Source organism: Mastigoproctus giganteus, chromosome 5 (assembly GCF_048544385.1).
Source record: "Mastigoproctus giganteus isolate SK-2022 chromosome 5, ASM4854438v1, whole genome shotgun sequence".
NCBI lineage: Eukaryota > Metazoa > Arthropoda > Arachnida > Uropygi > Thelyphonidae > Mastigoproctus > Mastigoproctus giganteus.
This window is the reverse complement of record NC_143579.1, coordinates 120,522,017-120,536,594: the sequence shown is the minus strand read 5'-3', so window position 1 is coordinate 120,536,594 and position 14,578 is coordinate 120,522,017. Positions and strand designations below refer to the sequence as shown.

The 14,578-nt window shown below is 39.6% G+C and overlaps 1 protein-coding gene across 1 annotated transcript in view; it reads left to right on the top strand.

The window, feature by feature from the left end:
• chm (lysine acetyltransferase chameau) overlaps nucleotides 1-13,833 on the top strand; it is a 105,441-nt gene extending 91,608 nt beyond the window's left edge. The window contains exon 2 of the mRNA XM_090374168.1: nucleotides 13,740-13,833. Within this exon, the coding sequence (XP_090230294.1) occupies nucleotides 13,740-13,749 (10 nt within the window). The 3' untranslated portion in view covers nucleotides 13,750-13,833. The remainder of the gene's footprint in view (nucleotides 1-13,739) is intronic.
• Nucleotides 13,834-14,578: the final 745 nt, after the last annotated feature.

The following is a 14,578-nucleotide window of genomic DNA, read 5'->3' as shown; positions in this document are numbered from 1 at the left end:
TTCCATGTGCAACAGTATCAAAAGCTTCTCTAAAATCCAAATATTTATCAAAATTATTTTTTGCATCCAGTTCCTTTGTGACCACATCATAGTATTCAATCAAATTAGTCAGACAAGCTTTCCTCAACAAACTCATGCTGTAACTGAACTATTACTGAAGTCTTGTCTAGATGCCCCTACAGTGATATCACCCTTGTGAATTGGGGACACATTTGCACATCTCCAGTCCATGGGGACTTCCCCTGATTCCAAGGAAGCTTTCATAATTATGGCTAAGGGTTTGCTTAGTTCTTTGTTGCCTCCTTTAATATAACTGGATAGATCCCATTCACCCTAGGTGCCTTTCTTCTGTTCAACTTAAACAATTTCTCCTCTGCTTTGGTCTAAGTTATTATAAAATCATTTAGTTATTAAAATCATTTAGGTAGATGCAAAATATTCATTTAAGTTTATCAGATATCTCTGCTGGGTCATCAACAATCGAACCATCGAGATCAAGTGGACCAATCTGTTTCATCCCCTTCCTTCTAGAGTTTACATAAGTAAAGACGTCTTTGCTGTTTTTCTTTGCATCCTTTGCCAAAGATTTCTCATAATCTGCCTTCGCTTGCCTAACCTCCTTTGTGACTTGATTACATCTACCGTAGTTTTCTGTGTCGTCTGATAATTAATATGTATCCAATGCCTTTTTTCTTCTCTGCAACGAGTCTCTTAATTCATCTGCCATCCATTTAGGCCAAAACCTGAAACAGTATTTCTTAGGACAAAAAGCCTACAAGATTACTTCCTTGATGCTTCTCATTTAAAATTTGCTGTTGGAAACATCATCAGTTTGTCCCATTGTATGGAATTTAAGAATGTCTGACACCACTATAGCCACCTTTAGGAAAGCCAAAACCCTTCCCTTTACCTCTGATGGTAGTTACATATGGAAGAAAATCCCACATCAGCACACTGTGATCGCTGCCACCTAGTAGTTCCTTTATCTGCAGATTCTTAATGCATGAAGAAACACTGCTCATAATCAGATCAAGAGTATTACTCCCTCTATTTGTCTCTAACATGTTGCTGTAGAAAAAAAAATCATCCAATAAATCCACAAAAGCCTCGCTATTGTACGAGTGAACAAATCCACAAGTCCCAGTCAATATCTGGGAAGTTAAAATTCCATATCAGAAGACAATCTGATTTACTGGCCCACTCTATATTTCTCTGTACAGTTCATTGTACCCATCAGAGTCATTAGGCCTAAAACACACACGTGCCTATTTTGCTTTCCCAGTGCTTATGTCATGCAAAACTGACTCAACATTGCACTTTCCACCAATGTCAACTGGATTCATAGATTTTATGAGTTTCTTATCTAATAGCATAAACCCCTCCCCCCTTCCTATCCTGACTGTCCTTTCTGTAAACAACATTGCACCTCAAACTCATCAAATTTATTTACTAAACTCCTAGCATTGGTGTATACACAAGTATACATGCACCTGTTCTTACTCTTAGTTAATCTAACACAGCCCATGTATTTACTTCTTCCATGATGAACCCCAGCACATTGCTTTCCAGGCTGCTGCTCATTCCAGTAGAAGCAGTTCAAGAATCACTTTCACGCCTGTCTACAGCTACTGCTAATGTATTTGTCCGTAAATCCCTCCAAGCTAGCAGCTTTCTGACCCACCTAACACTTCCTCGAAAGCATCAGCAAATATTCTTGCACCCTTTCTATTTAAATATGTCCCATCTCTGTAGAAGCAGTCTCTCTGCTAACAAGCACAGACAACTCTGAGAAAAATTTAATCCCATGAGCGGTGCACAATCTCTCCAGGCCTGAATTGATTGATAAGGCTCTCATCATATACTCCCTGCTATCATGTTTGGGCAGAATTGTATACACTTTCAAATTTATCCCTAACTCGCCACTTTTTTTACAACATTTGCCTGTACTTTATCAGTGTCATTGGTAGAGGCATAGGATGGAAGAAAGAACGCTTATACAGCATCAGCTAAAAAAAAAAAAAAATTGACATTTCACCCATCCATTCGCTTTAAACGTTTGTACACTTCTTCCTTGAATTTATGTAAGCTATCAACTTCCACAATTACAGATGGAAGTTTGTTGCAGCCATCAACTACCCGCTGACTAAATGCAAATTTCTGCACATCTGTTCTACAGTTCTTTCATCAATTTGAATTAATTTCCCCTAGGACCATTATTCTGTTCAAGAGGAAGAATCCCATTAGCATTAAATTTGCTCAAACCATTCAAGGCCTTAGACACCTTAATCAGATCATTTTGCAGGTGATTAGTCTCCAGAGGCTGCAGTTTGCAGAACATAGGCCTTTCTTCGCAAGAGCAACCCTTTGTTCTCCTTACCAATCTAGTTGCCCTTCTCTGTACTCATTCCTGCACCTTTTTTTTTTTTTTATGTGAACCCCAAACACGAGAGGTATTAGAACCTATAGTACTTAGTACCGTGCTTGGGTTGGAGGTTGAGAAGACGAAAGAAGATATTTGTTGACATTGGACTTGAACTTCTGTAGATTGTAATTTTCAGGAAATACATATGAAGGAAGGTTGTTCCAGAAAACGCCAGTTAAATGAATAAATGAGGAAGATGAAAAGTTGGTTCTGTGGGTTTGAAGTTGGACAATAAATAGATGTTGGCTGGTGGCGGCATGTGTTCGGACTGTTTTGAAAGACAGAGCAGGAATTATAGAAGCCAATTCAGAAGAACAGTGCCCATGGAAGTATGTGTAGAAGAGGCATGCAGCAGAAACAGTACGTCTAAGCGAAAGTGAGTGGAGAGACTCTGTTAGAGATGAATCATTAATTAACCTAACTGCCCTCTTCTGAATGGAATCAAGAAGCCTGAGAGGGGTTTTGGGGGCACCACCCCAGATGTGGGAACAATATTCCATGGCAGGGCAGATTTGCGATTTATACAGAGTGAGCAGCTGTTTGGAAGAAAAGTAACGCCGAGAGCGAAAGAAAAACCAAGTTTTTTAGATGCAGAGGAAGCAATATTTGTAATGTGCTTGTGCCAAGAGAGATTAGAAGTCAGGTTAATCCCCAAAAGAGATATATCATTTTGCCCAGAAATCAGAGTGTCACTAAAGATAAGCATAGGAGCAGAAGAATCCTTTTGCGAGATATAAGACAAGACTGAGTTTTAGAAGTGTTGAAATCAACTAAGTTGTCTTTGCCCCACTGGAGAATTACCTGAAGATCGGCATTTAAGGAATTGGTAGCAGATTTTCAAAAAGTTGAAGCTGATTGAGCAGGACAAGAATTGCATTCCACTTTCTCAAAATGGAAAGTGGAATGCAATGTGCTGTTATCGGCAAAACTATGGATAGGATTTCCAGTTAATGAAAGAAGGTCATTAATGTACAAGAGGAAAAGAGTGGGGGAAAGAACTGAACCTTGGGAGACACCGGCATTAGTGTGAGAAGTTAGAAGACAGAGAGCCATCTACCATCACCCTGCATAACTGGATAACCAATTACTAAAAACAGTTGGCAAACCATAATATGGAAGCTTGTTTAGAAGACCTTTATGCCAAACACGATCAAAAGCCTTTGAGATGTCAAGAGCAACTACCTGTGTTTCACCGAACCTTTCCATTGAATTAGTCCATAAATGGGTAACATTAGCCAGAATATCACCAGTGGATCGACACTGACGGAATCCATACTGCCGATCGTTGATCAGACAGAAGGTTTCTAGGTAGTTTAAAAGTTGGCGGTTAATTGATCAATTACTTTAGAAAGAGTAGAAGTAATTGCAATTGGACGATAATTGGATGGGAGGGATTTGTCACCCTTTTTAGGAACTGGCTGGATATGAGCAAATTTCCAAGCAGAAGGAAAAACACCTTTGGAATAAGAAAGTGAAAAAAGGTGGCAAAGAATAGGAGTAAGTTCAGGAGCACAGGTTTTGAGAACAAGTGGAGAAATACCATCGGGACCTGGAGCTTTCTTAGCATCAAGATCCATCAAAATCCTTCTGATATCCTTTTGACAGAAGACCACAGGAGGCATTGAATGGAGCGTGTTGGGAATGGTGGGAGGTGTTTTTCCAAGATGATTAATACATGAGCTGGAAGAAAAATGGGATGCTAGCAGGTCAGTTTTATCCTTGGCTGAAGTGATAACAGAACCATCTGGTTTGGACAGAGGTGGGAGCAGAGATGGGCAAAAGTTGCGGCCAATAGCTTTGGCAAGAGACCAGAATGCTCGGCTACCATTAGGGTAAGAAGCAAGTTTTCTACTCTTAGCCTGTTCAAACTCTAGTTTGGACTGATTAATTGTTGCAATTATTGCTTTACAATTGTTGCGAGCTTTGGTGTAGGCAGAAAATGAAACTGAAGAATTAGAAACAAGCCAATTACGATATGCAACATTCTTCTCTTGAACAGCCTTAGCACATTTATTTGAAAACCAAGGTTTAGATAAAGGACGAGATTTTAAAGTGGAGTATGGGATAAAGGATTCCATTCGTGCAAGAATAATTTCACTGACACGATCTGAACAAACGTTGACATCAGAAGTTTTGAAACAGTAATCCGACCAAGGAAAAGAAGAAAAGAAGTCTCGCAGGTCATCCCATTTTGCATTCTTGTAATGCCAAACAACACGAGGTTGGGAATAGCCATGAGATAAAGGTACCATTGGAGAAGAGACAATCACCAAGTTGTGGTCTGAAGTGCCTAAAGGACCTCTCACTTCAACCGTGTACTTAGAAGGGTTGTTTGTGAGAAAAAGATCAAGCGTATTGGCTGTATGATTAGGATCGTCCGGAATTCTTTTTGGTAACTGAACAATCTGTGCTAGTTCATTAGAGCTCTACGTCCTTCCTAATATGAGCCTCCAGACCTGTATACAGTACTCCAGGTGTGGCCTGACTTGCATTATACAAAGGATAATCACTTCCTTTTGCCTGCTAGAAAAATTCCTGAATATCATTGACAAGACAATATGAGTTACTCTTGCAGAATATTTGCATTGCTCAGAAAATTTCATATCTGACTCCAACCAATTACACCCAGGTCTTTCTCTGTATACTATGCTGAGTGTCGTTTCACACAGTTGATATGTTACTCTGTTGTTACTGCTACTCACATGCAGTACTTTTCATTTCTCAGTATTAAACTTCAGTTGCCATCTCAGCCCATCTGCTCAATGTCGTCAGCACCTGTTGAAGTAGCATACTGTCATTAGTGTCATTACCAACCCTGCCACCTTTCGTATCATCTGTAAACTTGGACATTAACCCTGATATACCTTCATCAATATCATTAATAAATACAGAAACCAGCAATGGAACCCTGAGGGACTCCATTAATAACAGTCCATGAAGAGCATTGTCAATTGTTTACCACTCTGTCTTCTCCCACTCAACCACCTCTTTATCCTTAGCCCCAATTTGCCCTTAATGCCGTATTCTTTCATTTTCAAGGAAGGACTTACTTAAGTCTTATTTGTTAAATAAGTCTGCAAAATTACTCTTCATGTCATTAGTGCCAATATGTACAACAACATCACCCTTTGTGCCATTAAAAGACAATAGTCACTCACAATAACTAGCTCCTGTTGGACCAGCACATTCTGTTCTGAAAATTGCCGCTGTTTTGCCTGATGCACAAGAGTGAGCTCTAGCATTGAGTTGGGCAGCTGTGAGCTTGTGATGGGTATACCATTTTACTTCCTTCAAGAGCATCTACCCTACCTTCAAAGTCTTGATTTTTGATTGGCGTTCCAATGGGCGTCTAGTTAAAAAACTAGACGCCGATCAGAGCACTGATTGTGCCTAATTTCTTGATGCTCTACACTAGCACACACACACACACAAATACTTCCTCCCTGGCTAGATTATGTCCTGTTCCAGAAGTTCTGAAAACATTTCATAAGTTGCGCATTTTTTTAGGCTGTGATGCTTTGGAGAATCGCCCCTATGCATGGTTCCTCTCTGTGACAACACTCCCGTTACTTTGTGCCTGTTGCTTTGCTGCTCTAGTCTGAGGCATGTTTTCCGTTTAAATATTATATAATTGATTAAAAATGCAAACAAATAAGGGTATATGTGTCTGTGTCATTGGTGGCTCCCAGGCTCTCTCCTAACTCCACCTGTATATATAGTATTTGGATAAAACCTCCAAAAAAAAGAAACTGCCTTATTTTGTGCTAAAGCTCAAAATTCTGCACCCACCGGAGGAACTGCTATACTGGTAGGTGCCTGGAGTCCCGCTCCAAGTAACCTGGGAGCCAGCAAAAAAAAAATAATAATAAAAAATAAATTAGAAAATAAATAACTAAATAAAAATAGACAATAAAATAAATAAATAATAAATTTAAAAAATTAATAAAATAAAAAAATCCCACACCCACCAGAGAAAATACCATACTGGTGGGGTGTCAGCAATCCCGCCCTCAGTAAAATGAATAAGGGTAATTAATTTAATTGACAATACTACTCTACTAATGCAGTAATATGTATTATGCCATCTAGTTCTTAAGAACGAGTCTTATACCTTACGCCAGCATTTCTCAACCAGTGGTACATACCACTAGTGCTAGGTAGAAAAAGATTTGGTGGTACGTGAATAACAGACGGTTGAATTTTTTAAATTTATGAAATTATGAAAAATAAAACATTAAAAATTTCCCCCTGTAAAGGTGATTAATTACATGTTTTACCTGTCTTTTTTCACTCTAACAGGAGTTCACAAATCGTGTTGATTTTCAAATATTTTGTTTGTTCAACCTTAGAGCGAATAGCTATATATTTCTCTGAAAGCTTAAAAATCACAACCGAGTCATCTCACATTGTTTTCTATTCTTTCCTGGAAAACTCTCTTACATGACAATGTTGCTGTCGGTATACATTGTTTTGTTACTGTGCAACGTTGAAGATTTAGTAAAGTTCTGCGTAAGGATTTAGTAAAACAACTGCAAATGAAATATTTAAAAAATTGAACAATTTTATGATGAAACAGTATTCTTTGGAAGATTTGCATTGGTGTGTGCACTGATGGAGCTCTGGCTTTAACAGGAAAGCATAGCAGTGCTGTAGCTACAATAAAGAAAGTCGCTCCTGAAGCTAAGTTCACTCACTGCAGTATTCACCATGAAGCCTTGGTTGCTAAAGCTATGCCCGAAGAACCGAAAACTGTTTTAGATCAGTCGGTTAAGATTGTTAATTTTATTAAATCCCATGCACTAAATTTGAGAATGTTCAAAATTTTATGCCAAGAGATGGGGAGTGACCACGAAAACCTGTTGCATAGCGAAGTTAGATGGTTTTCAGGAGGTAAAGTTTTAAATCATATTTTTGAACTTCGATCGGAAAAGCGAGTTTTCCTTTGTGATTTAAAATGTGAATTAAAAGCCTATTTCCTTGATGAATTATGGTTGGCTAGGTTAGCATATTTAGCTGATATTTTGGACGACTTAATGATCTGAATTTAACTTTACAAGAACCAAATGTGACTTTTCACTGTTAGTGACAAAGTGGCTTCAGCACGGAGGTGGCAAGTTACGTAGTTGCGTGTTACTTTTGTGCTGTTAAATTTAACTGAAATTAATCAGTTCTAACTGTTTTGTGATATGCTATAGCTCTGAGTGATTACACAAGTTCATCCTTATCAGCTGAGAACACTTTCAACGTTGGATCTGAAGATGCAGTTAAATAATTTTTAACATATTTTTTGGATAGCAATTGCACTGTAGTATGTAATAGTGGATTCCATTTATATTCTTACTTAGACTTGCTAGGCTCGCTGTACGTCATGTGTATTTTGCTTATCTCTTTGCTGTTGCCTGCCTGCCAATGTGCGCCATTTAGTCGCAACTAATTGCCTCCAGCTGTACACCTGTGAATACAAGCTATACCTGCTTGTATTCAGTCCAGTGGAAATAACCCACGTCCCTAGGGAACTTCTGCAACCCTTCTCTCGGCTGATAATCATTGTGTCTGTCCTTAGCCATGCTGATATATACAGCTAAACAGTGTCTAGTATAAACAAGCATATACGTGATAATGACAAGAGTGGTACCTGTCACCTATGTAGAACGGGAAAAAAAGTCGATTCAAACTCATATCAAATACACCAGGTGCAATAACCTTATTTGCCATTCCTGCAGCAAGATTGCACACAAATATAAATTGCCAGCAAAATCCCAGTTCTTTTTTAGGGGAATGCTGCCCCCCCCCCCAAAAAAAGGTCTGTCTCATCTCTTGAATTGTCAGAAACAAACACCTTGCCAGACCTCTAAGTCCAGGACATTCTGAACTAAGGATCTGCCTTACGGGAATCCAGGGGCATGTAATGATAATGAAATACTGTGTGGGGTGCCAGACAACCACAACAGCACTGCAAATGGAAGTTTACTAAAGGACCAGACAGCGGAAAAATCAGAGCGATCACGAGATAGCGAAAGTAGCCAGTGAGAATAATACACCTTCCTCCTCCAAACCAATTCACCATAAGAATAATACACCTTCCTCCTCCAAACCAATTCACCACACAGATAAAATCACCCGCAAATGACAAAATGATAAAATTACCCACAGTTGTCATTATGGCCAGAACGACCATAATGGAGGTTACTTCGTAGTTGTCATTATGGTCGTTCCGACCATAATGACACTACGAAGTAACCTCCATTAGTCTAGTAACTTCACAACTGCTAGTTTTAAATAATAGGATTAGAACGTGACACGACAGTGACAGCCACGTATATATTAACCAGCTTGGTAAACAAAGCCTAGCTGAAGCCGGCATTAAACAAGAAGAAGAATGCAGAGTTCAGGTAAATACCAACAAAGGCATTACTCAAGAACCAGAAGGGTTAATAATGGATCAAATCCTGATTTGAAGACTGTGATGTCAGAACAAAGTAATAGTATCACCTCTGCCCTTAGAGCAGAGAGATTCCAAATCTGGTCAAGGATGGAACTTTTCCTCCTTAACCTCTATGTGAAACATGAATGAACAAAGGCGAAATTATACGGTTACCTTGAAGGAAGGGGGAATGAAATACTACGGGGCCCTCTCTCCTATACTGATGTGCTGAGGACCACACCTAGTGTAGCTCCATATACCAGCAAACCTCCAGCCCTGAAGAAAAAACTCTCCTATGTGAACTACACCTCGTACTACTAAAGCCTACTGAGAATTCTACCTTTGATTCCAGTGAGGCTGCGAAAAATACTGTTGTACAGAAGTTATCCCAAGACTTGAAAACCACGAGAATAAAGTCCCTCAGGAAGACTTGCAACTTTGGAGTAATTATTGAGACAGTCACAAAATATGAGGCACAATCAATCATCTCCAACCCGACAGTTATCTCTCTTGGCCTGACCGCAGAGTTCCCCAAGACCTCACTCCAGACCATATCATGGATGAGTTAGTTCACCGCAACTTCCAAGACTCCTCTGACATCACTGATGCCAGAGACCACTTCAGGCCTAAGTACCAGACTAACTGTAGATCCCCACAGTATTGTAACTGGGTTTTATATCTCTCTCTCCACAAGCCTGGAATGTGCTCCAGCAACAAGGTTCAATTTTCATAGGATGGCAAAGCCATCGCTTCAGGGAGCATGTAGCAGTCTCCAAATGCTTCAGCTGTTGTAAGTTCGATCAAACCACCCACACCTGCATTCAGTCAGAGCTCACTGTGCCCAAAAAGGGCACAACTGCAAGCATTGTCTTAACAAGTCTTCTGCTACAGTGTGCGCAAACTGCAAGGTGGCTAAAATTGATGCAGCTCAATTAGAGATAACAAATGTCCCATTTACATTAAAGCTAAGCATAACCAACAGCTGAAGACCATCTATGGCAGCATGGCTTAAGCAATATAACTACGATGTCCTCAAATTACTGAAATTACTGCAGCTAAACGCCCAACGAGCATGTGCAGTCGCCGATCAAGTCCGACTCAAAGCCGATGAGGAAAATATAGATATCCTTTTACTACAGGAGCCTCACACCCATGCTTAAAAAAGTCAGAGGTTATCTATTAACTTATAAAATTGTTCAAACTGACAATGATATCCCCTGGGCTGCCATAGTTGTGCGCAACCCAAATGTCATGGTAAAGATATCTTCTCTTTGTACAGTGTGGGCAGTGTGTGCTCATGTCATTGGCCCTCTCGGTGACTTCTGCCTAATTTCCTTATACAGTAGACCTGGCCAGGACATCACTACGACAATTGCCTATATCCAAGAAGTTCTAGAAGCACTCCCAAACAGTAAAATTATATTGGGTGCAGATGTTAACAGCTGCTCCCCAGCCTGGTATAGTAACACTGCTGATCATACAGGTATCCAAAATGGAAGACTCGTGGAAGATTTCTTGGCTTGAACGGCATTTGTTATACTGAATCAACCTAATAAACTTCCTACCTACTCCAGTACCCTGTGGGAATCCACCATTGACATAACAATTGCAGTTGCCTCTGTAGCCAGGTGGGCAGGAGCAGCAGTGTGTAGCACACACTTCTTGATTAGACTGGGGTTCAAGCCCGTGGTCACCAAATTCGGAGGATGCAGAAAGGTCAGGGATTAACCACCGCATATCCCTGGAGCAATATGGCCTTAGTTGCTACTGCTCCTAAAAACTAAATAAGAACAACAATATAACAATTGCACCAAGATCTATTTCTAGAGATCTCAGAGTGGCATGTAAATGAAGCATGGACCACAGGGTAATCACTTATGATCTCCACATATCCATCGACCAAACCCCACCACAGCATCCTGTCATCAACTGATATGCACTTACCAAGGCCAGGGAACCCAGCTGTTTTCTCTGATATGAGCGTTGATAAAAATCACAAGTTAGTAACAAAAATAATTACTCATGCCTGCAACCAGTTTATCTGGAGTAAGAATCCTAAAACATCTGCCATTCTGTGGTGGACCCATTGAGCTTGAACTCCTCCATTGCTCTGTCCACACCAAGAGGAAAGCATTTCAACACACTCGCTCATCGTGGCCTCTCAGTGAAGTCACTGCTCTCCGTGAAGAATACCGTTGTGCTAGGAATGACTATAACTTACTAACAAGACAGCAGAAAGAGCTTCCTAGGAGAGACTAGTATTCACTTCTGGAAACTGTGATCTCTGGGGAGTGGTATATCATATCACCACTAACAGGCTCCCCACGGGCGAGATAACTAATTCTACTATCACTCCCCAAGACTATGTCCTGGGAAGAATCAATAGATAGCATCCTTAATACCTTATTTATCAGCGATGTGGAACTCCAAACAGCTCAACAACAGGAAACCTGCCACCCTAACAGCACTTATTACAATGAGGCAACTGAAGCTCCATTCACCATCGAAGAATTGCAGCAGGCCCTCGCTCACATGAAGGACAAAAAAATGCCCTGGACCAGACCTCATAGAACCTGAAATCCTTAAGAAGGCAGCACAAATCAACCCACAGTTCCTCTTGGATCATTTCAACAAATGCTTAAATTTTGTTTACTTCCCGGAAGAATGGAGAACTGCAAATGTTTGACTCATACTTAAGAACCCATCCAAACCACCCGAGCAACCCAACTCTTACTGGCCCATTGCTCTTTTATCTGTGATAAGCAAACTCTTTGAAAGACTCCTCCAACCATGGCTCCAAGCACATTATATCAACGCTGGTCTTCGATCTGACCTTCAATTCAGTTTTTACCCAAGATGCTGCACACAGGCCGCTCTCTGCCAATTAGTGACTGCAGCTACAACAACAACAACACATATATTACCTGGTAATTGCAATAGATTTCACTCGAGCGCTTGATATGCTCTGGTGACTGAGCATCCTGCGAAGACTAAGGCAAGCACATACTCCCCTCAACTTGTACAAGTGTATTCAAACATACCTGGATAACTGGAAGATCACAATTTCCACTCCATACAGAAGCCTCACACGTCCTCTGTCCACAAGGGGGTGTGAACTCAGAGGTCGGTTCTGTGCCCATTCCTCTGGAACATTGTTCTAGACGAGCTCCTTGCTCTTGACCTGGACCCTGTTACCACCCAGGCATTCGTCGACAACCTTACGGTATCAGTCGCTGCAGACTCAAGCATCCCTTGAAACCACAAATCATGCCATTCAGATATTGCAGGATTGGGCCAAACTCCATAAGCTAAGCTACGTAATTCCCCACAGAAAACGCAATCCATCCTCCTTAAGGGATCTCTGCAGACAACAAAACCTTCACAGATTAAAATCCAAGGAACTGCCATCAAACTGGTCACAGAACTTAAACACCTGGGCATCATCTTGGACTTGCAAGCTCACCTTTTCCCCCGCATCTTTCTCATCTCCATACCAAGGTCAGGGATTATACAACTCTCGTTGTTCGGATCAGCCAGTCAGACTGAGGATTAACCACCACACGCTTAAGTTGCTCTACAAATCCATCTTTTTACCAATCATTACATACACTTCCGAGGTCTGGTTTCGCTGCGCTACACTGATCTGCAGCAACATATGATACTATCACCAGGGCCTGCTGCACGGTCAGTTCTGCCACCTTGAACAGTTGCTCATTACGGGACATGAACAGTTGCTCATTACGGAAGAACAGTACTATCATGCATTTACCAAATTTGCCCAAGATCTATTCTCAAGATGGAAGTTGTTGTTGTTATTTTGGTTTTTTAGGAGCATTAGCAACTAAGGCCATATTTCTCCGGAATATGCGGTGGTCATTCTCTGACCTTTCTGCATCCTCCGTATTTGGTGGTGCGGGCTCGAACCCCGTTCAAGAAGCGTGTGCTACGCACTGCTGCTCCTTCCCACCTGGCTACGGAGGCGCCTTCAAGATGGAAGAGCCTACCACCTACTCATTCTGGGAAACATGACGATGCCCAGACTTGAGCCAGCTGAATACCATATGATTCAAAGGCTGTACACTGCCGAATACATCTGCTAACCCTGATCTTATCGGGGCAGGATTTGCTAACCCTATCTTTAAACAGAATAGGATTGAACACCCGGCTCCCTTGCTTGCTGTGTGACTTTCTTCCCGTTCCTGGGACACTTTCTCCCAGCTTTACTCCCTCCTTGCACTGTACCCCATGCTTTTATTTTATTTTTTCAATTTTATTTTTAACCCTTTATTTATTTTACTTTTATTCATGTATTTAATTTTTTTATTCTTATTTTTTATTTATCTATTTTTTATTTTTTTTTTTTATTTTTATGTTACTTTTTTAAATTTAATTTTATCATTATTTATTTAAAAATATTTTTTTTTACTTGGTCTCCAATCAGGAAGCTCAGGCAACCCTGACGGAGACTAGCCAGAGAAAAATGGGTAGCCTGGCTACCTCCTAGTGATGTGTGCGGGTAATGTGGGGTCCCACTAAGGGCCCCACAGCCAAATGCCAGGACACACAACAGAACCCAACACAAAACTGCACATTCAACACCAAATACCTTTCTGGCATTTACAGGAGTACTGATCTCATCACAGCGTGCGTAGGCACAGATGTGGGAAACCACAGATGGTGCCTGACCCTAACACAATGAACGTGTTAGTGAGAAAGTAAATGCAACAATAAAAAAACTTGAGTTAATCATCAAAAATAAAAAAAGTCATAAGTTTCTTACCAACTTTAGAAAATTAGTTCTTGGAAAAATAATTTAACATTGTAGACATCAATTAGTATCAAATATAAAAAGTCATTTTCAGTTAATATATAATTTCAAATTGTATTTCCCAGAAGTTTATGAAAATGAAAACTGGATCAGGAATCTATTTTCTTCAGATTATGTACCAGAATATCTTTCTTATGAAGAAAAAGAGCAACTTTTGCAAATTTCTTGACAGAAATGTAATGGGAGATTTCAAAAACACTTTAAACAAATTTTGGATTAAGCATAAAAAGATTTTAAAGAAATTTTAGAAAGAGCAATAAAATTTTTAATGGCATTTTACTTGACATATTTATATGAAACAGGATTTTCTCTTATGCTGTATTTAAAAAAAATGTAGAAAAATACTCATTTTGGAGCCAGATTTATGTTCGAAATTTAGTAAAATACAACCAGATATAAAGAAACTAATTACTGTCAAACAAGCTCAAGTGTCACATTAAGTGAATTATTTTGTTAAATACTTGTTCAAGTTCTCCTAATTTATTGCATTTGATTGTTATTGATTACAATTAAATCACCATGTTTTAATTAAATATTTTATAGTTTATTTGTATTGTTTTGTTTAATATTTGTTTAGTTTGTTCAATTTTTGTATTAAAAATAATATAAAAATACGCATAATTCGTAGCCTTATTATGCAAATATTATTGACTTTTCCTCTTAATACAAATACATATTTTAATGAGTGGTACCAAAATTTTTAAATTTTGGTGGTACAAATATTAAAAAGGTTGAGAACCGCTGCCTTATGTTATCAAGCTCAAGATATATGCTATCAAGTTAAGATATACTGCAACGATCACAATGTTAAAATAGTTATATCCGAAATACAAAAGATACCCTAGTGTGCAAAACAAGGACCAACACTATTTCTAAAGGTTACAACCACAAAATCAAATGAAAC